Here is a 24,630-nt window from a genome sequence, read left to right on the forward strand (position 1 = left end):
ACTGATTGATAAGTCGCTCCTTCAGCGTACGGCGTAAGCGACAATTTCTCCTGTGGAGAGTGATCGTCGCTCGTGGCGTGCACTAAACCGAACGGCGTACCAGACTAACCGTCATCAAGTCCTCCTTTTCCATGTCACTATTGATCCTCGTTATCTGTTCGGTGTTGGATGGAGTCCACTTACAGTGCGCTTCGTCATGTCATGACCGCTTACCCTGACACCACCAGACTATTTCCACAGTGGGCGATGATCTGCATTAACAGCGGTCGTCTACTAATACGCGCTGCGCGCACGCAGAAGAAATATTGGGTAAAGCACGTGGTTACCCGGTGGGATATCACTGAGCATGCATGATCGGCAGTGAGAATCCCGACATTGAGAAGGATGCTACGACATACGACGACCCAGTTTGTCCATGGTGAGAGAAGATCCTCTCGGTAGTCTGTTCATCCATACTACGTACGCCGTACGGCATACATGAAAAATGTGCGATGATTCTTCGGACTGACCCGGTCTGGTCCCTAATGGCGAGTGACATTATCCAGTCTTGTTCAATAGTCCGAAAGATCGAGTCGCATACATCTCCAGTCTCGCATGTGCTGTTTCAAAGCAATAGCCTTTTTCCCCGCATAAACACTTCTAAACTATTTGCCATGGTCTGAGCTACAGAGTTATGCATGAAAGAACAAATGGGGGCAAACCCCGGGGACCATGATCAACACATTTCTCCAGAAACAAGCCCGACGCAGTTCCCTCCTGGCAATTCTCCGCGCGACTACTCCGTGATCGACATTGCTTGACGCATGATACCATGGTCTGATTAGCCGAGCTCTGGTCCAGTCCTGCTTAGCGCATTAGGCTGAACACAATAGGGACAATGCGGCTCATGCCAAGAGCATCCGGTCGACGCCGCCAGGGCGTCTATCGATCCTCGGCGCCTGGAAGGATTCTTTTCGCCTTCTGCAGATCTGTTCGAAAGGGTAAATGCGAGCGGCAGGGCTCGGTCGCCGTCCCGAGGTCGGCGAACATCACTGGAAAGGGTTGATTTGCAATCCGTGGCGATTCGTGGACGTCACGACTATTCGGTGCTTTACTAACCCACTAGGTCTGGACAGCAGGTCCACCAGCCAAACCTTGTTCGCAGGAAACATTCAGAAACTTTCGCGGAGCTGATTCCGTAAGGTCGGACAGGCTCATGGCCTGATGCTACGCAGTACAATGCCAAATCATTTGGAGGGACAGCGTGGGCCGATCTGACGGAGAGAAAAACCAATAGTGCTCCTCACCGAGGCTAGTGTCTCCAGATAGGACGAATTGTTTATTACTCTTGTCAATCTCCGACAATGATTTGTGGAGACTCCTGGATGTCCGGTTGTTACCCACGCAATACGATCATGACCCAAGGCCTGACACCTCCCATCCATGGACAGGTTCGATCAGATCTCGTTCGCAGTCGGTTCCCAAAGATGCTCTAGTCCTCCATTAAGGGAGTAGAAACATAATAATCAAGGAAATCAGCCGCCATCTCCGTCGGATAACGACCACATCTTCTCCTCGCTTCGGTTACATTCATTCAGCACCGCCTCGGGGCGTAGAGAACAAAGCGTTCGGGCGGAATCCACTCTGACAAGCGCTCTGTGGAGCGAGTAGCCGAATCAGCACCGCAGACAGCACCAAAGGCTCGCGAAATCTCCGCACTGGGCCGTCCAGCTAACGCCACGCTAAACTGCACGAGGTAGGTATCGCAGAAGGCAGGTGGTGCCCGTCATGGAACGTTTTCCCAAAGCAGATAGTTCCCAGTGACAAGGCGCTGGGACGACGACGCAGTGGAGTCCCATCTCTGCGACTAAGCACTAGCATGCTTAGCCCATGAACCATTGCTACAGTTTGATCCGGGCTGATGATGTGAAATCAGGGTCAATTCTCCGGTGGGCTCGCTCGTGCAGCTGCGCACGCTATTGCTTACCATCAAACCTTGGGTCAAAAACGTGGACTATTGACGAACGAGGTTCAGCCGGCCCCGTCTTGCCCCCCCGGGACTGGGATCCGTCAGTCAAATGCATACACTGTACGGAGTAGTGATTATTAAAAGGATCTTTTCATGTCCCTCCGCACGCCAACACTGCCTTTTTAGCCTCCACTCTCTTCCACACTCACACTCTTTTGTTACCAAGACCCTTCCATGCCGTCCGTTGCGTACTGATCTCTGGTTGAGAGACCCGGGGACTGTATGCCTGGGTACACACTCGTTTTATAGTCCCGCCATTCCGCTCCTTATCGACATCCCACAATGACCGACACCACGCACACTACGTTACTGCCTCGCAGCAGCGGCGATGGCGCAGCCCGCGGGGAACGAGCATTGGTGGTGACAGCCGTGCTGACCGGGCTTGCCATCCTCATTGTCGCCATGCGACTGTTTGCGCGAATCGGTCTGATGAAGTTCATGGGCCGTGAAGACTGGACGATTCTCGTCTCACTCGTGTTTGCCATTGTCTACCTCGCCCTAGTCTGCGCCGGTACGCCTCTCGCGCCACTGCCGCATCTTATCGCAACAACATCCAGCTAACCTACTACCATGCAGAGGTTCATTTCGGTCTGGGCATGCACAAATCCGAACTCACCACCTACCAGTTCCAGCAACAGCTCAAAGTACGTCCGTCCTTTTCTTTCTACTCTGCAAGTAACTGACCGCATCAGCGTCTCTGGGCCGCCATCCCCTTCTACAACGCTAGTCTGTGCACCACCAAGTTCTCCATCCTGTTCCAGTACCTGCGCATCTTCCCGGACAGGCGCTTCCGACTCGCCTGCTACATCGTCATGGGCATCGTCGCCGCCTACGGTACCTGGGCCGTCGTCAGCGCCTTCGTCAACTGCGTCCCCATCGCGCGCTTCTGGAATCCCGCTGCCGGTGGCTCCTGTCTGAGCTTTGAAGCCGTCTGGTTCTTCAACGCCTCCATGAACATCGCCACCGACGTCACCCTGCTTGTGATGCCCATGCCGCTCCTCTCGCATCTGCAGCTGCCGCGCATGCAGAAGATCGCCCTAATGGGGGTCTTCGCCATCGGAATTCTGTACGACCCGCCCTCCCAACCATCCATCCCCCCAAGCCACCCAAACTAACAACACCAGCGTCGTCATCACCAGCATCCTCCGTCTCTCCAGTCTCAAGCAAGTCGCCTCCGCAACCGACACCTCCTGTAAGCCATCCCAAAACAACCCATCTACACAGATAACACCCCCCACTAACGAACACCAAGGGAGCAACGTCGGCGCCGCCTACTGGACTGCCGCCGAATGCAACGTCGCCATCATCTGCGCGTGTCTGCCCTTCCTGCGGCCGCTGATCAGCTGCATCTTCCCCAAGGTGCTCTCGACGAACAGCTACAAGCGGTACACGCGCAACCCGACGACCACCGGCGTGTCGCGCGCCACCCGTCACAAGATGGACCCGCTGTACTCGCAGGACCGCGAGATCGGCCTGTACACCATCGACGTCAAGCGCGGCGACGACGCCGAACGCTCCAGTCCCACCCAGTTCGGCACCATCGAAGTCACCACCGAGATGATCCAGGAGACGTCGGAGTCGTCGCTGGGTCCGGCACAAGATAACAGGCCCGATGAGAGGTCGAGCGAGCGGCGGCTGGTGATGCATCCGGCTTGATTGATGAATTATGTGTTTTGTCGCTCTTTGGACTGTATCTTTCTTTCTTTTCCCTCTTTTTACTCTTATGGTTTAATTCGGTCGGTGTTGGCTTGGGAGGTCGGTCTGGCATCTCCATCCGCTGCCGGTTTGGCAGCTTGTATATTATGATGGGCTTGCATTAATGATAATCATGATTCTATGTCTTATACTTCTGGCTCCTCCGCAGGTAGATAGATCTGTAACGTAGCCATGATGCTGAGGTCCCTCTATCGAGTATCATCCATCAGGTTTGTTCTGGCTGGACTCATGTCACCCTGGCTTTTTTGTCCTGTCAGATATCATGTTCAAAGCTCCCAATTATGCTAGCAAGTCGTACGGTCCGATCTCGACTGGCAGTGATTTAATAAAGAATCGTTCATAATTTAATATAAATATAAGTGTATTCGGTGGTCTTCACTTTAGCTCATTACACATTCGTAGTCGAATATATATCATGAGGCACATGGCCACATTCTTTTTATTACGGCTGAGGAATCTCTAGGGGATACGAGCCTCCGATATACATCCATCGACCTTGATTATGGCAGCTGGAGCTCAGAGTCACAAGGTCTGCTGTAGTAAGGAGGGATCAATAGGTATCCTTGTAGCAATTCGTATGCTGCCCTTGGCGCTTGCGGGCGTCAACAGGTTCACCACTGATTTAACCCTGGGGTTCGTTAAAGCCGTGCATGGTAGAACAAGTGATATCCCCAGCGCGGCTAAAAGAGCATTTTTATCAACACTTCCATTCAACTCCAATAAGACTTAGTAGCCAAGATATAGACCGCCGTCAGATCTATCCGAGGGCTTGATATCTCGGCCCGATCCGAGATGAGACCCCAGCTTCAACAGTATTACGCTCATTAATCCCTACGTCCACACCGTATGTCGCACCGAAATTACTTCATTAGCGAGCAAACCTCAATAGCATTTATTCAACAGAGCCACCCAAACCCTCTCTTGACCCAAAACCCGCCAGCGCTTAATAACAAGGCCAAAAAACCAGAGAACTTTTCCCAAAATCGCACAACCCCTTGTGACAAAACGTTCAAGTGGTATCTCGCATCTGCGCCGTGTATCAAAAGAAACGATTGCAGGCATCACTCAGATTAAAGTAGTATAGTATCGGTCGTCAGTCATTGCCGGCCCAGTTCCGCCAGCTCGCGCTCCTTGGCGCGCAGAATCTCGCGCATCTCCTCCGCCTCGCGCTGCAGCTTCGCCCGTCGATCTTCGCGGAACCCGCCAAGCTCAGTTACCCCCGGCAGGGGCTGATGAGGCTGATGGGGCTGCTGTTGACGGCTCAGAGCTGCGAGGGACGGGTCGAGACGGGATTCGTCGTGACGGTTCGGGTTGAGGATGGAGGAGATTGAGCTGAGACGGGTCGGTTGGGAGGGGTTGGTGGCGGACATGATCGGGGGGAGCTGGTTAGAGCCCGACTCCAACGTCGTCGGAACGGACATGGCTTCCGCCGATGAGGCGGTTTCCGCGAGGGTGCGTTTCTTGGGATTCGCGGGGTTCGGCGAGATAGAGCGTCGTCCGAACTGGGGAACGGGCGAGTGGCTCGGGGCGTTAAGCCGCTCCGGCTCCATCAATCTCGGCGGCGGAGGATGGTGAGGCAACGACATCGTCCCACTGCTTCCAAAGCCAGTGAAGTCGACAGGCGGAGGGGCGAACCCGTATGGTCGTTGGGCCTGCGGGGAGATCCTATCGGCGGACATCTGATGATAGTGGTCCATGGGTTCTGCGCTGTAGTAACGGTTGTAGTCATCGGGCCCGTGGGACAGCGTCGCAGGGGACGCCTCTGGCGAGGCGGAGGAGCCGTTGGACGAGTGCGCGCCACCGGTTGGCGAGTGCTCTCGCAATGCCGGAACGACGCGTTTCCGACGTTTGATGATGGTTTTCTTCATCGTCGAGGGACGGTAGCAGCCGTGCAGCTTGTAGTAAAGACCTATCATGGTTAGGCTAGATGATCACGTCGATCCAGAGGTGGAATACATACCACAGGCATTACAGATAGGGTGCCCGTTCTCATCCCGTCGCCAGAGTGGGGTTACGGTTGTTCCGCAGTTCTGACAAGACACTAACAGATTCCCATCCGCGGAATTTCCGTTCTTCGGACCCTCAGACTCGGGTACGGGAGCGGGCTTTTCACATTCAGACTCAGCAGCTCGGTTCCACGCATGCATGGGAACCGTGCCTCGCGGCGTGGACTTGTAGACCCGGTTGTTATAGGCGGGACATCCGTCGCAGCCCTCAGCCCCTCCGGTTCCGTTACAGCTTCCTCCACCGGGGCAGGATCCTTTGGAGCCACCGCAACCGCTCTCGGTGGTGGGGACCGGGGCAGATTGTGGGGTACTGGACTGGTCGAGCGAGGGCTCTTCACCGGGTTGGGTGCGGTTGCGTTTGGTGGGACGGGCAACATTGCGAGCCTTCAAGTAGAGACCACATGCGTTGCAAATCATGGCCCCGGTGGGCGATCGTCGCCATAATGGGGTACTTTTCGTGCCGCAATTACTAAAAAAACCCTCAAGTCAGCACAGCTGGCAGTAAGCAGCGAGGCAGTTACGACGAGCTCACCTGCAACTGTGACCCAGGAATTGAGCCTTGGGCGACGAGGCCTTGTCGGACGCGGCGCGGGAGGGCTCCGTCTTGATGGAACCATCGACGGGGTGGGAGGGGGCGGGAGAGGTTTTATCATGATGCTCGCGACCAGCCTGAGCAGACGAGATCAACTGTTGAGCGGCGTCGAGGTCCTCGGCGGATGGGTGTCGTGAGACGGCGTCAGGATTGCGCGGGAGGGATCGCACCGTCTCCATCTGGGGGAGAGACGCAAGCATATCCTCGGACAAGGGAGGAAGGAGGACGATAGATGAGATTAGGGGAGATGTGTCGGAGAGAAGGAGAGAAGGTATTGCACGACGGCCGGAGTGGCGATGGACGGTATCACAAAGTTAAAAGTCGGTCAGGGTGACGGTGCAGGCGGAGAAAGAAAGAAGGACAAGAAAAAAGGTTAAAGGGAGGGACGGAGGGCTGGCCGGATGGGCGAACCGGTAGGAGAACTGCAGCTAGTGAGACCCGGAAGCCAACTAGGCGGAATGGGAGACGTACGTATCCCTGACCACGATGGAAAATGCTCGGCGAGGTTGAGGCGTCGAGTGATCGACGGGAGATCCTCGGTGGCGATGGGGGACAACGGGTGGGAGATGAAGATGATAAAAGAGAATGGGGAACTGAGATCGGAGAAGAAGATGAAGATGAAGATGAAGATGATAATGGAGAATGAAAAAGAGCAAGAAGAAACAAGGGGGGAGAGGAAGAGAAGATGAAGAAATGGACAGATCGATAACGGAGGGAGAGCAGAAGGATCGACGGGGCGATCAGTCAGTCGGAGGAGGATCGGATCAGATAGGAGTGGAGCATGAGAAGGGGGACGGAGAGATGAGACAGGAGATGAGATATGATATGGGAGAGACAGGAATTTAGGGGGGATTCAGGAGATCTGGAAGACCGCTGACGGTGGAGAGCGGGAAAGATGAGGTGATACGATCATCCAGCGATGATGACGACGGGAGGAAAAGCTGACGGAGTGGCCTTGTTGGGCCCCGGACGTTGGTCAGAAATTTCTTTTATCGATCAGGGTCTGAATCCTGGGGATTTCGGGTTTCTTTTTTAGTCTTTGGGATTTGCTTTTGCCCCTGCAGGATGGTCGATAGTGTATCCCGGGGAGGTGGAACAACAGTCAGCCAGAAGTCGACGATCCAGAGAAGCCCGTGCAGAGGAGGGAGAAAGAAGAGAAGGTGAAGATGGAGAACGAGGGAATCGATGAGGAAGCGAGACAGTCCTGAGGCCATCCAATTATTAATGGGTTGCCTTTCTCGATGCCCTCGCCTTTGCTCCTTCCCCCAGATCGCATCTGTTTCGTCCCCACCGCTCCCCCTTCGGGCTTAGTCTGCCTGGGACCTGCCCAAAATAGCCAGTCCTTCTGAATCAGCCGGATTGCCTCCCGTCCCATTGGCCACCGCGGTGGAGTCCAACCTGTCAGCCTGATTCTCCGGGCGCTGATTGGTCCCTCTGCCTCGGCTCTTGAGGTTCCAGCGTACAGGGACTGATCAATATCTTATCATCACTGTACTTTAGGAGTCGCCAAGGTACGACGGAGGACAGACCTTCCGACCTGTGCACCTTGGGGAGGCGTATCCTGCATTGATAGGGTACCTAACATCCTGCGTCGATGCCAGGTGGCGCATACGCAATCGATCAAGCCCCCAGCTGTTATCTCCTGACCGGTTTGATCTCTGCCCCTTCTGATTGGACCAGTCCCGCCCCTCTCTGCTGATAATCTCTCAATCATTCCCCTGTCCGGTCGCTCCAGAACCTTCCGTTTGCTTTCCGGCTTTCCGGCTTTCCGGATCCAACAAAAGTACCACCGGCTTCTTTTCTGCCTATCGCCTATCGTCGAGTGGATTACGTACGCAGGCTAATCACAACATCCCGTGACCTCCCCCCAAAACATGAGGCATACATGTCAAGAGTCAACTTATAGTACAGTCCCAATCCATACCCATCTATCCACCTCAGAGCGTATTCAGAAGACAAACATAAACCAAGACAGTCACCAATCCACCGTAACAACCCGTAACAACGGTCTGGTCCTTTGACCCTTTGAATCATCGCAGAGTATTCATCACACTCGTTCGATCGTCGTACGCCGTACATCGCATCGGAAGAGAACATCCAAAAATCCACACCCTTCTATTTCCCTTTCCAACGGCGTCATCTCCCCGGCTGATCATCTCGGACCGCAGAATTAGACCTGCTCGGCCCCCCAGCCCTGTTCGGTCTCGCGCATGTTCGACGGAGGCTCGATCGACGGAATGTACTCCAGAACCAGGTATCCCAGGCCGATGAAGCCGATGATCGATCCGGCAATGTAGCGCAGCACGTGGTCGTGCAGCAGGATGCATCCGACGAAAATGTAAACTGCCAACCCGTCAGTGCCCATCAAGACTCTAGCATGTCCGCTCAAGATACTTACAGACACCCCGGCCGAGGAACGAGAAGAGGAAGGACGCGTAGCGGTAGACATAGTCCGGGACGTTGGGGAGGAACTCCAGCCCGCCGACCACTGTGCGGCGTTAGTACCTCGCGTTTCTTGTCTTTGGAATCCACCCGTGGACAACTTACGGAGACCGAAAATGATCACATAAACACCCACGATGATCGAGCTCATCGACGGAGGGAAGAACTGGGAAATACCACCCAGCACCATCAGCACGCCGACGGCGATGTTGATGAATCGGCTGCGGCGGGTCAGTTGTCTTGAGCAGGCGCAGAGGGCGAGTATTGGACAGTCGGGATGACATACAAGATGTTGGAGAAGTCCATGTTGATGGGTTGTACGAGTCGAGACCGTTGTCGTGTCGGGATGGACCGCGGTCGGGGAGTGTAAATAAAGCGAGATCAAGGGAAATACCTGGACGGCGAATCTGTTAGCAAATGCCCGTGAACCAGGTCTGTGTTTGCTTTCGGCTGGACGGTCGAAACACGATCGAAAGAACCAGCTCGCTTCTGACGCTGCTTGCGGAGAGGTATGCCGGACCTACCCAGTACGCGGTACAGGAAGAGCACGTTATCCGTCAAGGTCGTCGCGTGACAGAGCTTCTCGACTGATGCGGTTGTATTCGAAGGAGAAGCCAAGATACAGGGTCTCCCAGGATCGAACGGGGTTGAAACAAGAGCAAAACAGGGAGAGAGTGCGGAGCGGACGGGGAAATCAAGGAGAGCGAAGCGCAAGTTGTTACGCCGTCGCAAGCAGCGGGTCTGCCAAGAGGCTGACTCAGCGAGGCACCACTAAACAAGCTACACCATAAATAACCTCATCCCAAACACAACGCTTCTGTGCTGTTCATCCTGTTGAGTAATGGTGGCCCCAAAATAGAAGCATGACGATCCGAAACTGCAAAGTCTCCAAATGTCGTCCGTCCGTCATTGGTCCCAAACATGTCTCCTGGCTGGTCTTCTCCAGACCCCTGGCGGAAATTAATACAGATCGACATCTCTCATTTCCAGTTTTCTACTCAGAGTACTTCGTATGCTGATTACGGTAGATGAATGAACTACATGACATACACCCTACCGAAATTTACTGCGTGTATGTAGGGGAAATATCAGATCTGCAAAAGCTCGCCCTGTCTCTTCTCCAGCCGGGCTGCAGACAACCCATTTGCCAATCGACTCATCATTAATGCATCGCCCTCCAGCTCGGCATAGATGGCGTCGAGATCGCTGCCAATACCGACCTGTTCTGCGGTCTCCAGACTGCGTCCATCCACGAATGGGGCAATTGGGGTCCATACGCTCTGCACGTTGTTGAAGAAGAGATCAACCCCAAGATCACCAAGCCCCTTGATTTCCCGAATGAGTTCTCGGGTCCGGGCTCGGTCGTGATGAGCCTCTTCCCAGAGATTGTTGAGATCGCCGTCTGCCCCGTGTTAGCTGGGTACGGCGTAGATCGAGGACTACTCCGACATACCGTATTTCTCGTTCAAAAATTGCGCCAACTGCCCCAGGTTCGTCGCCCCCTGTTCCCGATAACGATTATACCCTCCGTCTTTCAAGACCATCGTCATATCCTCCCAGCTAGTGCTCTCCAGTTTGTGGATATCATGATATCCCTCGTCAAGAAGCTTATTGACTGCGCGCTGGGACAGATCATGCGAGATCGGCCTGGACTTCAGCATGGCGTCAATGACCATCGCAAGAAGGATCTCGGCTGATGCAGTGAGAGGCTGCTTGATTGGGGTACCGTCCAGTGGTGCCCGTCCGAACCGTTGAACAGCCTTGTGCACTTTGGGACGGTCTGTGTTGTCCTCGTCGGCGTCATCCTCTTCATCCCCGACTCCTTCATCAGCGGCCTCTCCTACTCCTTCAACCTCGTCTTCTTCCTCACCCTCGTCCTCATCCTCCTCGTCATCATCCTGGGCTTGATCGTACTCTTCGTAGATATCTCCCTGGTCCTCGTCTTCTTCTACCTCATCTTCCTCGTCCAACTCGGGTTCCTCATCAGCCGGCGTTTCTTCTGCGGGCTTGGCTGCCTTGGAAGGAGGGCCTTTGGCCTCCCGGGGCTCGGCCGGGACTTCCAGCTCTGGGGCACTTTCGTCTCTCTTGCGCTTAGGAGCGCCGGTGTCGTCTGTATCGGGATATTCCTCGACCTTGGGCGGGTTGTACTTCATGTTTGAGGCTGCGTGAGTTATCAATGGTCGTAACCTATCAATGCCCGTAACCAGTCCAATGAAAATCACTCAAGTGAAAGGACATCCGTCCCCAGAGCCCGCAACGTGGGGGGTATTTAGGGCTGGAAGGAGTAGTGACGTCGTGATGATGAAGCCTCGCATACTTCGGGAAGGTTTCCAGAACGCTGCTGTATTACGTCGGGTATTACAGTGTCACGCTACTGGCTTCCACCCCAATGGAACCCCTGAATGCGGAGTAGAGACAATGCATATTATTGATTCTAACTACAAAACCCCCATCCCCAATCATCTACAGCTTCGCCCGACCCTTCCCCAGCACGCCCTCCACCAACGCAACCACATCCCGCGCACAGCCAAACGACGCCTGGTACCCAAACCCGCCATGGCCATAGTTATGCACGACTTGGACGCCGTCGAGCATCTCAGCCTCGACACGGACCCCGCCCTCCCGTAGCGGCCGCAGCCCCGCGCCATGGCGGATGATGTCGAGGCCCTCGATACCTTGGCCGGGACGGACCAGCCGCGGCCACAGCGCGATCGCCCGCTTCATAATCCGCACGGCGAGGTTGGGGTCCGGCAGCGGGTCCCAGCAGTGCTTCTGGTAGCAGCCGCCGAGGACGGTGCCGCCGCCGGCCGCCCGCGTCATCATGTACACGAGCTCATCGGGGCCGTCGTCTGTCCCGGACGTCGCAACCATCGCCCCCGGGTCGTTGCGCACCACCACCACCTGGCCCCGTCCCGGGTACAGCCGGTCGTCGCGCACCCCGCCCAGCGTCTTTGACCCCAGCCCCGTGCAGTTGACCACTACGTCCGCGGCGTGCCCGGTGTGGTGTGCGTGTGCGGCATCCCGGATGTGTGTGACCACCCCGCGCTTGAACACCGTCCCGGCCCGGAGGCACTGCCCCACCAGCCATGACAGGTACACCGGGGTGTTGATGCACACGGAGGTGAAGCTGCAGGCGTTGTCGATAGTGGGGTCGAGTTTGTCGGAGGGGATGTTGTGGAACTAGAGTGCTGTCAGAGAGGGGTTGGTTGGGGATGGGGAGGGGAGAACGTACGTCCGGGACGATGTCCTTGTACCAGGGGTCTTTCTGCACGAGCTCGGAGAATTGGCCCGCCGCTGGGGTTTGTTCCTTTTTGCGGTTGTACAGGAAGTTTTCTGGGCTGTTAGAGGTGGGCGCGGTGTGCTGGTGAGGGGATGGGAGGGGTACTTTGGAAATGGACCCCCGCTTCGGGGTGTTTCTCTACGATCTCTTTGAGGGCAGGCCAGGTGTTTTGTTCCCACTTCTGGTGAGAGGTCCCAGGCATGCCAGTTCTAGATGCGAAGATTAGTGATAGGTAGATAGATTGACGGTTTGTAGGTTTGAGACTGACGGGCAGTAGTTGGCTCCGGCCCAGGGAGAACAGTATTCAATGTCATAGTCGCCGGGCATGTGTTTGGCCACGACGGTGATGCGATTGGAAGGGTCTTTGGAGAGGAGATAGGCAGTGGTTAAGCCTGAGACTCCGGCTCTGATGAGTGGTGAGTAGGTGCGGGTGAATCAGGGTCTGGGGTCTTACCCCAGGATGACGATATTTGGCATGGTGTAGGTAGGTACGGTTGTATGGCTGAATGATTGAAAATGTATATAAAGAAAGAGAAGAATGCGAATAAGAACAAGGGAGCTGAAGAAGAATCGAGCAAATGAGTCTTATATACGGGGTAGTAGTGTTTCCACGCGCATTCCGCCGGGGAAGTTGACTTATCATGATAGAGATTTGATAAGAGAAATCGTTGCCGAGGGTTTACCGGCTGGGCCAGGATAATATACAAGTTCATTATATAAGGACCTAGTAGATAGATGTACCTAGATATGAAATATATAATATAGATCTATGCCACAATGATTATAGACCTGATCAATACTCAATAGCTCATTGTGTATTTATTTATCGATTCTATTATTAGATAAGGCTGTCAGTACCAAAATTACCGTCTCGTACCGTGTCGTCATAGCCCTCGGTGCCGCACGTGTCATCCACCAATGATACCTGTCATCTGCCCTCACCGCCTCCACGCTGGCGCCCTCCGCACTCGCGTGAGCGTAACGCCAATACGCGTGAGTTTCTTCCTTTCTCCATCCATCCATTCATCATCATTATTCAACTCTCCATTCCACCTCCATTCAACTCCTCTTCTTCTGTGTCCCTCCCTCCACCACCTCCTCTCTCCTCGTCCCCTCTGCTCGACGGAATCTCCTCTTCTTTTTCCTTCCCAAATGAAGGTCTTTCGTCGGGCAGAGCTTTCTCATCATGGCGGACGTTCAAAACGGTGGCAGAATCGTGCCTGTACTGGCCTCTCCTCAGCCTTACTCCAATAGTCCTCCCTCCTCCGATGAGGCTATCTCCGAAAGATCCTCCCAACAGACCCCTCCGTCCCAGTCCCAAGACCGTCCGCTTTCCAGATCTTCCTCCCGTACGACGCGTACGAAACCCACCGAGTCCGAATGCCTGGTGCTTCCGTGTCTCGACAAACTCGGCCTCTATGCTCTTCCTACCGAAGGTGATGGTACTTGTTCCCGCCCATTGGCCTTCCAGCCTTTCTCCGCCATCCTCTCAGCCTCATGGGACGCGATCTGGCCGAGTCCCTTTTCATGTTCTGACAATTCCCCGCAGGAAATTGCCTCTACTACGCGCTCTCCGACCAATTGTATGGAGACTTCTCCCACGCCGACGAAATCCGTGTCCGTCTCGCAGACCACATTGCCGCCAACCGTGATTACTTCATTAGCTTTATTGCCGCCGTGGGCGGGGAACGTCGAGCTCCTAGAAGAGCTGCCGCGTCGGCCGCCCGATATGCCTACTGCTCCTCATCCTCCGCCAGCCCCGCGCCTCCCCCCACAAACCCGTCCTCAAAGGACAAAGAACGTAGCTTCGATTCCAAGGTAGCCGAATCCAGGAAGAGAGGTGTGTGGGGCGGAGCCGAGGAGATCCAGGCCTTCTGCCAGTCCTATAAGAAGGATGTCAATGTCTACACCATGTATGGCATCCAGAATTTCCGCGATGTCCATGCCCCAGACGAGGAGGAGCGAGACATCGTTCACATAGCGTTTCATGTAAGACATGCCTCATCCACTATTCCCATCCCATGAGAGGTTGCCTGACGGTGCAGGACTTCCATCACTATTCCTCCGTTCGGCATAGCAATGGCCCCCACACCGGCTTGCCGGATATCCCCAAATTTGAAAGCGAACTTCAAAAGGAAGCCTCTACCACAAGTGCCACTGTCGTGGAGATGGCCTCTCCCTGGAAGATCTCTGCCATCCAGGAGGGCTTAGGGGGCAAGTATAACCGAGACACCATCATTGAAATGCTGCAGCAGTGCCGCGGCAATATCGACAGTGCGTTTATGAATCTCCTCGGCGAGGCGTCCAACGGGAATCTTTCAGAGTCCACGACCTCCCGCGCCATCATGAAATCCCACCTACAACCCTCGTCACGCTCCTCATCGCCCTTCAGTACCGGAAGTAAACGGTCGGCAGATGACAGCGATGCCGACGACAGTCCGCGTCCCGCAGTTCGCCGCGCCCGAGTGCGAGAACGCAAAAGGCGAATCCTTCCCGATGTCACAGTCGGGATCGCCTTCAGAGATGAGCAGAATGACCTTGTCTCCTTGCGACTGCGAGTCAGCCCAGATGCCACAGGAGACAGGGCAGCTGAGCCAGCCACCCCACAAACTGAGAGCGACTCGGTCATCCCCCGGTCGGATAGAGATGGTCTCGACAAAAGTCGAAGGACTCTCCGACGGAGAGCAGTTTCCAGTGAGACCGCCAGCCAACCGGCCGAGTCAAACGACGAATACAGACCGCGACGTAGTCAGCGTCTCTCGAGAACCCGCAACCCCAACCCACTCTGATTCCCTCCCTCCTTCCACCCACTCTTCCGTCTTTCAGATCAAATTCTCGTCACGCATACGAAGTAACGACACACATATTTGGCTTCTCACTGGTTCTGGGTTGCATTACACGCGCGTTGGGCGTTCCACCTCTTTAGTAGAGCGATACTTTCACTTCCCCTTTGTTTTCTATCTGGACAGCCGCAAACATCCTATTCCTACCACCATTTCGAGCCACCTAGTTTGATAGCGACGATTTACCACGGGAGCATAGTCGTTTTATTGATTGATCAGGCGTTTACCAGGGGAGAGATATCTGCATGCATTTGTGATCTTGCATAGGGTTGGACTCCTTGAACACAGTTTGTTCAAGCCTGGCGGCCATCTTTGGGGTCTCCATTGCATCACAGGTTACCAAGTCGATGCATTTGAATGTTGGCTTTTCTTCCCGCCTATTTTTCCTAACCTTCTCTTCGTGGACGCTGGCCAGCGGGACTTGCATTCTCAAATGGACACTGGCGATCTTTGTTTTGTGGCAGGTTGGCATTGCCTACGCTATACATAGATGGTTAGCATAGACAGGAATCGCTCACATCCGTCGTGCCACCAGTATCCTCCGAGGTATCTCCAAAAGTAGCCAAACGTACTCTCTTACTCAAGATCCCCTTACGCCCCGAACTGTTCCAGGGATTGCATCTCATCACCGCTGCATGGGCCCTTTCCAGCATCTGAATACTCGAGATCCATCCGGCATATAAAAGTCTTGGCCATACCTGCAAGGCTACGGCACAATGTCCCTCGCATTCAGTTTACCAAGTAGTACTGGCGTACACGAGCGCACGCTAGTGTTGATCACAAAATAGTAAATGACCCATCGAGATAACACAGCATGCAAGGGGAGCGCCCCCTTCCGGTACCGATGCGCCATGGTGAGTATTTCAAAACCAGTTTTGGCTAAACACTCCCAATTACTCGCTTCAGAAAGCTCTATACTTTCACCCAGGCTGAAATCTCCATATGGGATCCGCCACAGCTGAGCCCAATGCCGACGCCCCTCCCAATGGCGGTCTCCGCGCATGGATGGCCACCTCAGGAGGATTAGCAGTCCAGATGTCCGTCGGATTCCACAAAGCAGCTGTCTTAAAACGTGCTAACGGCCTCTAGATGCACCGTTGGCTATATCAATTCATTTGGGCAAGTTAACCGCGACCGGAATCCTCCAGCTCAAACTAACCGTGCCACAGCTTTTTCCAAAGCTACTATACAGACCATCTGCTGCCCGGGTACACGCCCAGTGCTATATCTTGGATCGGCTCCTTGCAGGGCTTTCTGCTCAATTTCTTCGGTATTCTCAGCGGACCCCTCTTCGACCGCTTTGGCATCAAGGTGAGTCCTGTTCCTCATCCGCCTTCGACATGCTAATTCTCGAGTCTAGGCTGTCATTGTGCCGTCAGGCGTCGTGCTTGTTTTCTCCATCATGGCTACGAGCCTTAGCACCAGATACTACCAGCTCATGCTAGCACAGGGCCTTCTAGGCGGCATAGCCCACGGCATGGTCTTTACGCCGTCAATATCCGCTGTAGGCCAGCTCTTCACGACACGGCGCTCCTGCGCTGTAGGCATTGCCACCATAGGCAGCTCCGTTGGCGGTATCATCCTCCCCATCATGATGCGCGAGCTGTGGCTAGTCGTCGGGTTCGCCTGGGCCATCCGCATCGTCGGATTCGTCGTCCTCGCCCTGATCATGTACGCCAGCCTCGTCATGGAGGACCTCGCCCACGCCCGTCGCCGCCGCAGATTCTTCATCCCCCGCGCCTGGTCTCACCCGCCATACCTCCTCGTTAACCTGGGCTTCCTCCTCGCCCTGGTTGGCGTCTACTCGCCCTCTGTCTACATAATTGACTACAGTCAATCCTGCGGAATGACACCCAGCCTCGCCTGGTACCAGGTCACAATTTATAACGCCGCTTCCCTGATCGGCCGGCTCATTCTCAATCTAGCCGGCGATCTGTTTGGCCCTTTCAATGTGTCCATCTTCACCTACATCTACGCTGCCTGTAGTATCTTCTGCTGGACGGCCGCCACCACTCCCGCCGGGATTGTCGTCTGGATCAGCTTCTACGGCTTTGCTGCCGGCGCCGTCCTCTCCATATACGTGCCGGTGGTGGCGAAGGGTACGTGTTTTTACTCTTTCCATCCTTGTCCTTCATATCAGCATCTTTCAGGCTAACTCCTGCAGTGTGTCCCAAACCGGGTGACCTCGGCACCTACGTCGGGCAGGGCTTGGCTGTATGTGGCCTGGGCGTGCTAGCCGGCACTCCGGCCACCGGTGCGCTCATCCATCACTACGGGTATCTCTCTGCATCTATGCTTTGTGCGTCGACAATGCTCGCAGGTGCTTTCTGCCTGCTTGCAGCTAGGTTTTGTCTTGTAAAGTCTGTCTTTGCAGCTGTCTAGGCCCCTTGTTGTCGATGCGCAAGATACTTATCTACGCATTTCTCACTTTTACTCCTCCTCCACCCTGACTTGACATATATTTGTTAGCTAACGTTGCTGCGAGTCTTCAACCCCTTTCTCGGCAACGAGTGCTCATATGGCATTGGGTAAGGCTAAAACCTGAGTACCTTGTTCTGCTTCTTGTATATGTGGATAAAAAATGGCGGACATTCACTGGCCCAATAACAACTCCTGAGTTAAAATCAAATGCTTTGAATTGATTGGAATGCTCAACATCGTCAACAAGATAACGACCGGTCTCGTGTCCCAGGTTACAGACAGGTGCATTTTAATGATAATATAGAGCAAGCACGGTCACAGAAGTAGCGATGGGTCACTATGGTTTTCATGTAGTGGTTGTCCGGAGGTATAATCTGTAAGGAAAGGGGAATTGCCGCCCATACCACGGTCGTTGCGAACTCGGCAAATATTGATATTCGCCTTATTCCGTCAGAGAGGCCCCGCCAGATAACTTTGTACCCTGTGTCCTAGTCGTACAATTGCAACCGATAGCTCGTTTTGCTCTGATGGGTGTGCTACCTCTGGCCCATAAGAGACATATGCAGCATCAAAATGGGAGATCAAATCTGTAATTTACCAGCAGTGTCATTTCAGGCACCATTCGCATGAGGCTACAATTATAGGATCACGATTGGATTTTAACGCAAATATGTAGTTGTCTTGGCCCTGCAGTGCTACGGGCACCAAACGCCCAACGAAAGAGACGCATCCCCTCCCGACTGATACCATGCTGGCTAAACATGAAACTTAGCGCGTACAAAGACCTCTTGTGCTTCCATACGAACTAAGTAAACATATTATCGTTCATATATAGCATATCAGTAGCGTCGATATTTGCATCTCCTAACATGGAGAAAACATTGGAATCAGGCGTATGAAGTTCGTCAAACACGTTCGGTCCAGCAAATGCCTGTCTGGGACTGGCGCTGTTGTCTGTGCCTTTATTGGGATCTACCAAGGGTAAGGGCGCTGAACCCCTGGGCGATGGTAACTGAATGGTTTCAGCGGTCCTCCGGAGTTCTTCTACCGCACTACAGATATCGATATTCGGGTCCTCGATGCGGTCCCGCGCGTCTTCGAGAATACCAATGGCAATGTGAAAGGGCCTACTGCAGAGAGACCCGTACTCAGCGGGGTAATGCGAGACCACTAGGAGCATGAAAGAGAGAGATGTCAGAAGAAATCTAATTGCCAGAGGAAGAAGGAGTGGGCTGGTTCCGCCATCATTCAACATTTCTTCGTGGATGCGCACAGCTTCCGCAGCAGAGGTGACGAGAGTTCTGGCTGACTGCGCTTCAGATATCAGCTCCTTTATTGAACCAAAAGAGCCGACGTGATAAAGTATCTTGATGTGATGCACGCGAAGACGATAGAACCACCTTAACCCAGCCCGTAGCCAGGGGGGTGAGTCTATAGTCATCTCTAGCGGCGAGAAGTCGTCTGTCGGCATGCAATCAACGAATTTTTGGAGCTGAAAGTTGAGGAATTCGACTCGTTCACAGTCCTCTTTCGACGGAGAGGATGAAGACCTTATTATAGACCATGTTTCGGAGAGGTTCCTATTCAAAGAGATCATAGTTGACAGATAGCATTCTTGTGGCCCCTAGAGGTAGAAGTGTTAGCTAAATGTACCCGAATAGGATGGTCGGCAGGCATACTACTCGAAGTGCAGACACATCTATATCTCTATCGTGGAGAGTCCAGGGCAGGCCCAAGTAGAAACTACATCTCCTGTCCGTGTCGTATACGCAAGCAAACAAGCGCTTACAATCAATGATTCGATCTGGATGCATTCGAGCATCATCGAAGAAGGGTTCTCTATGGATACCCATTTCGAGACACAGCCTACCGGCCACTCCAGACATTCGCCATGCTTTAAGGGGCTTGTTCTTGAGATTTAAATAGAGAGACTGGCCAGAGGACAACAGATCTTCAGCTATGTTCATAAAGCGCGTGCGCCAAAAAAAAAAAAAAAAAAAAAAAAGAGTCCGCGAGGGAAAAGCTCACCAGCAACGTTGCCATTATAATATCCTCAATCTGAGGCCGCTCCTGATCATAGCAAGAGTCCACGCTCCATAGCAGCTGGCCTTCAAGGTCAAAGGCTAAGGGGCTTTGAGTGTCATTCCTAGCCAGCAAGGCAATTGCCATGACCGATTTCATGATTTCCACATCGATTAGCTCCAGTTTGTACGTACTGCTGTGTGGGACGCGGGTTAGAAGCGAGAAGAGGGAGTCAACCAGGTCATGTGCTAGTCGTATGCTGATGCAAGGATACAGAGGATAAATTTCTTGCTTGAAGATCGTTGTAAGCTGGGTGACCTTGTCATAGCCAAGATCTAGAACAGGGCGCGCAGCCTGGAGTAACGAAATCAAGGAATCTGGAGACATTGATTCACTCCCAGCAAGAGCAGGATAGCTGTCGTTAAAGTCTGGTGGAGACGGTAACCCTCTTATTGTCAAGGCATGTCGAGTAAGGTTCAGGGTTTCCTTGTCACTTCGCGGGTTTCGTTGTAGGCATGGCCGGCTTGGATGTGAGCCAACAGAGCGACCTATCGACTGCTGGATCTGTTCGCAAATTCTATTCACTCGCAAAGCCGAGAGCTCAATGTCCAACTGGGGCGACTGTGGACCGATGTTGCTATATACTGATCAATTGGAGTATCATGGTAAGTCGCATCGTGGCGGACCTTACTTGGTGTCAGAGTGGGGTGACTCGTTATAGATACATTCTGCCTGAAGTTCCTCACATCGACTACAGGGTTGGTTTCCGCTGCACTTGACCTTTCGTATCTTGCATAATGCGCTATATACATTCAGCAGCAATTATTGGTAAAATTGGAGATGGACAGAGGAAGACTTACCAGGCCCTTCGTGTATACTTCTCTCTTTTCCGGGGGCGGAACTCCCGAAGAGCACTCGGGGACCGTTTCGCTCGAGGCGGTGCTTGGGAAGTGGTTTTACTCATACTGAGACTGAATGGAGGAATGGGAATGTGAGGGTTGATGGAGATAATCGTAGGCTAGCCGGCTAGTATGCTTTTAATTCAGATGAGGGCAGTAAAATGACCCCATGTGCCGAATACTTGGCTGTCCTAAGCCAACGAATGACAATAAAAATGCAACCCTTGCCACGAGCGGGGGCTTACCCCCGCACTTGTGGAGAAAAGGAGGATCGAAGTTTCACCTATTGAAAGGTATGAGCCGGTAACCGTGAAATCTATCAATGCCGTCGAAGCCTTTACTGACGTTATCCTATGGAGAAAGAAAACAGATCTGGAGCGCTAAAATACAGCTCAAAGATGGGTTCTTTTCCAAGGTGGGTCTTACATGCAAAATAGTCTTCATGTTGCCCTCTATCTGAACTTTTCAAACTTGGAACGAATTTCGAACCCGTTCGCAAGGTGGTTACGCATAGGAGCTCAGAGTCTAGTTATGGGCTCACGTACTACTAGTATGGTTGTCCAAATGATACACCTACATAATTGACAATAAGCAGTTGGTGCTTCAAGAAAGTGGTCTACGTCGTCCGACTCAGTTACTTCATCCAAACGGAGGACTAAAGTATAGATTCCACTGTTTCCATCAGACTGGCAGTGAAAAGATGGTTGGAAACCAAGGACATCTTCGAGGAGAATCAGAAATGAAGCCTGTGGTGCTCTGTGTGCACTAGTGATTTTTATTAAATGCTGATCATCCTTGTCAAGATCCACATGAGCTGTTCAGCGCTCATCGAGCTCGGATTCGGCACCATTTTATCCGCTTACTAAAAAAAAAAAAAAAAAAAACAGAATTCAAGGCCTCTGCTCAGACACTTTATCGTTGTCTAAATTTCGCGCCCAAGATGGGTTTATCTATAGCAGGCTATGACGCTTGGGATTAGAAGCATTTGGGTGAGCTTCATTTTTGATTGCACAGTCTGGAACCTTAAGAACAGCAACGACAGCTTCTCACCATAACCTATTTGCAGTTTTTCAAGGCCAAGCGCGGCGTTCTAACCGAATATGCATGTTGTTAACCTCAGAAAACCAAGGTCGACCAAATATTTCAAGGGTTGGAGGGTGAGTGCTAGCTCTACGCCATACCGGGCAACGAGCTGCGCGATAAACTTGTATGTCGCAAGGCTACGACCGGTGCATGTACGAGAGCCATAGTCAATGTGTAACGAGCCTCATCAGTAACTGCATGAGTTTTCGGACCAGCTACACGATGGACGCACCGTAGCTAATTGTTTGTCTGTCTCCTTGATCTTTTCGAGTGAGACTCCTTCATCTTAAATCCACCCCTCAGGTCTACACGTGTTAGCATCTCCGTCAACGACTTTTGGGCAAGGGGACTCGTCGATATACTGACAGATAGATGTATGCAGTACCCCTCGATGCTGAGCCCGTCTGCCGGTTCCTGCCTAGGAAACTGGTAGATGATGCTTCGATGTAGATGTTCTCCTTTGACGCACGCACCAAGGAACGGGAGATCTTTGAGTTTGTACACTTCGTCTACCTACCTCCTGAGATGTGGGACACATGTGTTGCTCGGAGGAGCTGTTACCCATAAATATATTAGAGGAAATGCAACATCTAATTATGATAGTCCAGGATCGTTCTGGTGACGATTGTGACGGTATCAGATAATACAGTCTTCACGACATTCCTTGTAGCGGGACGTTGTGCCCGTGTCAAGTTCATGGTGGTATCAAATACTGACATTCGATTCCGCGGTGTTTCCGCGGGATGTTCCATTGCCGGACCATGGCCATATTTAGCAGTTAATCCCCAAACAAATCAAATAGTAGTAGTGCACTTATAGTCTTCTGAATGCAATAATAAATGGCCGCGATGATGCCCCGCGCTCGGTGGAATTGGGCTCCGCGGAAGGTGGAATGGGGGTCCTAATGACTACAAATATATCTTTCGACGGACTACAAAGTTATCATAGATCTGTTGTAATAATTTCTTAGAATTCGTATTCAAGACTTTGTTAAAGTCGAATCATACTGCACCATGACTGGACCAAAGCGTGAGTTTGACGGTCTGTCTATCCCCTGGATACCTGCCGTCCCACCAGAAGATGAAACAAACATGTACCCCTACAGAAAGCAGACTAGAAACACTAGAACGCTTCCAGTAGGCTGGAGGTTTAAACAAGGCAGGCGTCCAATCCAAGAAGAGCTCATATTCGATGAGCACGTTGAAATCCCCCTGAGAGATGGAGTCAAGGTTGGTGAACTGCTATGGGCCTGCAGAAAGCATTACTGATCTGGCGGGCCAGATATACTGTGACATCTTTAGACCTACCATAGACACAAGGCTTCCAGCCATATTGGCAGTAAGTCCGTACGGTAAAAATGGACACGGTATGTGATTAATGTTCGTATTAAGTGAAATACAGACTAGGGACCAATCTGACCATGATATCTCCACAAGGATTCCGCATCTTCGACAACATTCCATTTCGGCTTGGGTTGTCAGAGAGCGCTACATCGGGCTTGGAGAAATTCGAAGGGTGAGCAAGTCCTGAGCCCCCCGAGGCACCGGATAAGAAATTCTGACTAGATAACATAGGCCTGACCCCGCTGAATGGTGCCCTCGGGGCTACGCAATTGTTAACGTAGACATACGAGGCTCTTGGGATAGTGAAGGTGACTTGTATATCGAGGGAAGTCAGATGGGTAGGCTACAGGCTTCGTCCCAGGATAGAAGTGCCATAGGGATTCGCTGACAATGGGCAGGTATGGACGGCTATGACACGGTCGAATTTATCGCCGCCCAGCCTTGGTGCAATGGCGCTGTCAGCATGTGTGGAAATTCCTGGCTGGCAACTGAGCAGTGGGCCACTGCAATCCAGAAACCACCTGCACTTAAGTGCATCGCACCCTGGGAGGCCTTCACGGACAAGTATCGTGACTTGATTTGCCGTGGTGGCGTTCCTAAGGACAGCTTTGCATCATTTATCTTTAACAAGACAATTCGTGGCCGAGGGCATCGGGAGGACATTGGCGGAGCGCTTGCCAAATGGCCTCTCTTCAATGCATACTGGGCGGATAAGGTCTACGACACTAGTGATCTTACGTTACCCATATATGCGCTTGCAAGCTATTCCTCCGGAAATCACGGAGCTGGTACCGTGAGAGGCTGGAAGAGCGCTGCCTCAAAGGACAAATGGATTCGCTTCCATCCAACTCAGGAATGGTTCGACCTCTATACTAAAAGATACATCGACGACCTGCAACGGTTCTTTGATCGATATCTAAAAGGGATCGATAATGGCTGGGAGAAAACCCCCCGAGCCAGGGTCTCCATTCTCACGTACGGGAATCGGTTCGAGCCGGTATGTCGATATGCGAGTATTATCTCAAGACAAATCTAACTGACTGCAACAGGGGCCGATTTATGATGTACCGTTTTCCGACTTCCCAGTCCCGTCTACCCAATATCGAGCACTATACTTGCAGGACTCTAGAAAATTGGCGACCTTACCGCAGGCAAATGAGGGCTCCGTTGCACATAAGGTTGACAGCTACCAAGCAAAGCCTTCCGAGTTTGTGTTGGTATTTGACAACAAAACCACATTGGTTGGCCATTCAAAAGCAGTGCTTTGGATGTCCTGTAAGGAAACTGATGACATGGATGTGTACGTGTCCATTCGCAAGCTGAGCAAAAGCGGGGAAGTACTAGAGCATGTCAATGTTCCATGGGAGGCTTTGCCTGAAGGAGTCAATACCCAACATGATGTTCCAATGGCGCAGACAGTCAAGGTAAGTTCTTCGGCCTATGTGGGCATTCAAAGGCTGATCATGTTCGTACCACAGTACACTGGACCAACAGGTATTCTTCGGGCTTCGCATCGGGCACAGATCCCAGAGAGGAGCACTGAGATGATTCCGTACCACCCGCACGACAAGGAAGAAAAGGTGCCCCCAGGCAACATTGTAAAACTTGAAATTTCCCTTTGGCCTATGGGAATCCACTTCGAAGCCGGAGAGGGTCTTCTCTTCCGAGTCCAAGGCTTCCTTGATACAAGCTCGGACTTCCCCACTCATATTGAGAAGAAGCTCGATAATCTGAACGAAGGTCAACATACCATTCACATGGGTGGAAGATATGACTCGATGATTATAGTCCCTGCTATTTCCCTGCCGTCACAGTAGGTTGCGAACGCTAGGCTGGTAACAGGAATTCGAATGGTTTCTCGGATGCGCCACGGAACGATGCATCATGCCCTTTTCATGTTCGTTTTTGAGCATCCTGGGCATGATTCAATGTGACACGCCGGATATTTATCAGCCCAAATTAAGAGACCATTTTT

The 24,630-nt window shown here is 52.7% G+C and overlaps 7 protein-coding genes across 7 annotated transcripts; 4 read left to right on the top strand and 3 right to left on the bottom strand.

The window, feature by feature from the left end:
- The first annotated feature begins 2,130 nt into the window (after positions 1-2,130).
- On the top strand, positions 2,131-3,849 carry BDV59DRAFT_118274 (PTH11-like integral membrane protein). Its single transcript, XM_073686739.1, has 5 exons — positions 2,131-2,519; positions 2,585-2,652; positions 2,701-3,074; positions 3,133-3,200; positions 3,261-3,849. The coding sequence occupies exons 1-5, from the start codon at positions 2,291-2,293 to the stop codon at positions 3,662-3,664; spliced, it is 1,143 nt and encodes a 380-aa protein (XP_073544221.1). The 5' UTR covers positions 2,131-2,290; the 3' UTR covers positions 3,665-3,849.
- A 960-nt stretch (positions 3,850-4,809) lies between these two features.
- On the bottom strand, positions 4,810-6,718 carry sreA (siderophore transcription factor SreA). The gene is made up of 3 exons (XM_073686740.1): positions 6,263-6,718; positions 5,685-6,199; positions 4,810-5,633 (listed from the first exon to the last, which is right to left on the bottom strand). The coding sequence occupies exons 1-3, from the start codon at positions 6,520-6,522 to the stop codon at positions 4,822-4,824; spliced, it is 1,587 nt and encodes a 528-aa protein (XP_073544222.1). The 5' UTR covers positions 6,523-6,718; the 3' UTR covers positions 4,810-4,821.
- A 1,774-nt stretch (positions 6,719-8,492) lies between these two features.
- Positions 8,493-10,917, bottom strand: BDV59DRAFT_195715 (TVP15 family protein; the record flags this gene model as incomplete). The annotated part of the gene is made up of 5 exons (XM_073692618.1): positions 8,493-8,665; positions 8,721-8,810; positions 8,870-8,985; positions 9,902-10,166; positions 10,218-10,917. The coding sequence occupies 5 exons, from the start codon at positions 10,915-10,917 to the stop codon at positions 8,493-8,495; spliced, it is 1,344 nt and encodes a 447-aa protein (XP_073544223.1).
- Positions 10,918-11,227: 310 nt separating this feature from the next.
- On the bottom strand, positions 11,228-12,521 carry BDV59DRAFT_195716 (FAD-dependent oxidoreductase; the record flags this gene model as incomplete). Its single annotated transcript, XM_073692619.1, has 5 exons — positions 11,228-11,944; positions 11,997-12,097; positions 12,150-12,253; positions 12,313-12,450; positions 12,499-12,521. 5 exons carry the CDS (start codon positions 12,519-12,521, stop codon positions 11,228-11,230), a joined length of 1,083 nt encoding a protein of 360 aa, XP_073544224.1.
- Positions 12,522-13,065: 544 nt separating this feature from the next.
- BDV59DRAFT_186588 (OTU domain-containing protein) lies at positions 13,066-15,417 on the top strand. The gene is made up of 3 exons (XM_073691052.1): positions 13,066-13,486; positions 13,594-14,033; positions 14,090-15,417. Exons 1-3 carry the CDS (start codon positions 13,231-13,233, stop codon positions 14,831-14,833), a joined length of 1,440 nt encoding a protein of 479 aa, XP_073544225.1. The 5' UTR covers positions 13,066-13,230; the 3' UTR covers positions 14,834-15,417.
- Positions 15,418-15,738: 321 nt separating this feature from the next.
- On the top strand, positions 15,739-17,269 carry BDV59DRAFT_210369 (putative monocarboxylate transporter; the record flags this gene model as incomplete). Its single annotated transcript, XM_073695586.1, has 6 exons — positions 15,739-15,741; positions 15,851-15,924; positions 15,977-16,006; positions 16,057-16,198; positions 16,248-16,986; positions 17,052-17,269. 6 exons carry the CDS (start codon positions 15,739-15,741, stop codon positions 17,267-17,269), a joined length of 1,206 nt encoding a protein of 401 aa, XP_073544226.1.
- Positions 17,270-22,325: 5,056 nt separating this feature from the next.
- On the top strand, positions 22,326-24,472 carry BDV59DRAFT_195719 (CocE/NonD family hydrolase; the record flags this gene model as incomplete). The annotated part of the gene is made up of 7 exons (XM_073692620.1): positions 22,326-22,541; positions 22,594-22,678; positions 22,749-22,827; positions 22,887-22,993; positions 23,054-23,652; positions 23,705-24,079; positions 24,134-24,472. 7 exons carry the CDS (start codon positions 22,326-22,328, stop codon positions 24,470-24,472), a joined length of 1,800 nt encoding a protein of 599 aa, XP_073544227.1.
- Positions 24,473-24,630: the final 158 nt, after the last annotated feature.

Source organism: Aspergillus ambiguus, assembly GCF_047715705.1.
Source record: "Aspergillus ambiguus strain CBS 117.58 unplaced genomic scaffold BDV59scaffold_42, whole genome shotgun sequence".
NCBI classification, from domain to species: Eukaryota; Fungi; Ascomycota; class Eurotiomycetes; order Eurotiales; family Aspergillaceae; genus Aspergillus; species Aspergillus ambiguus.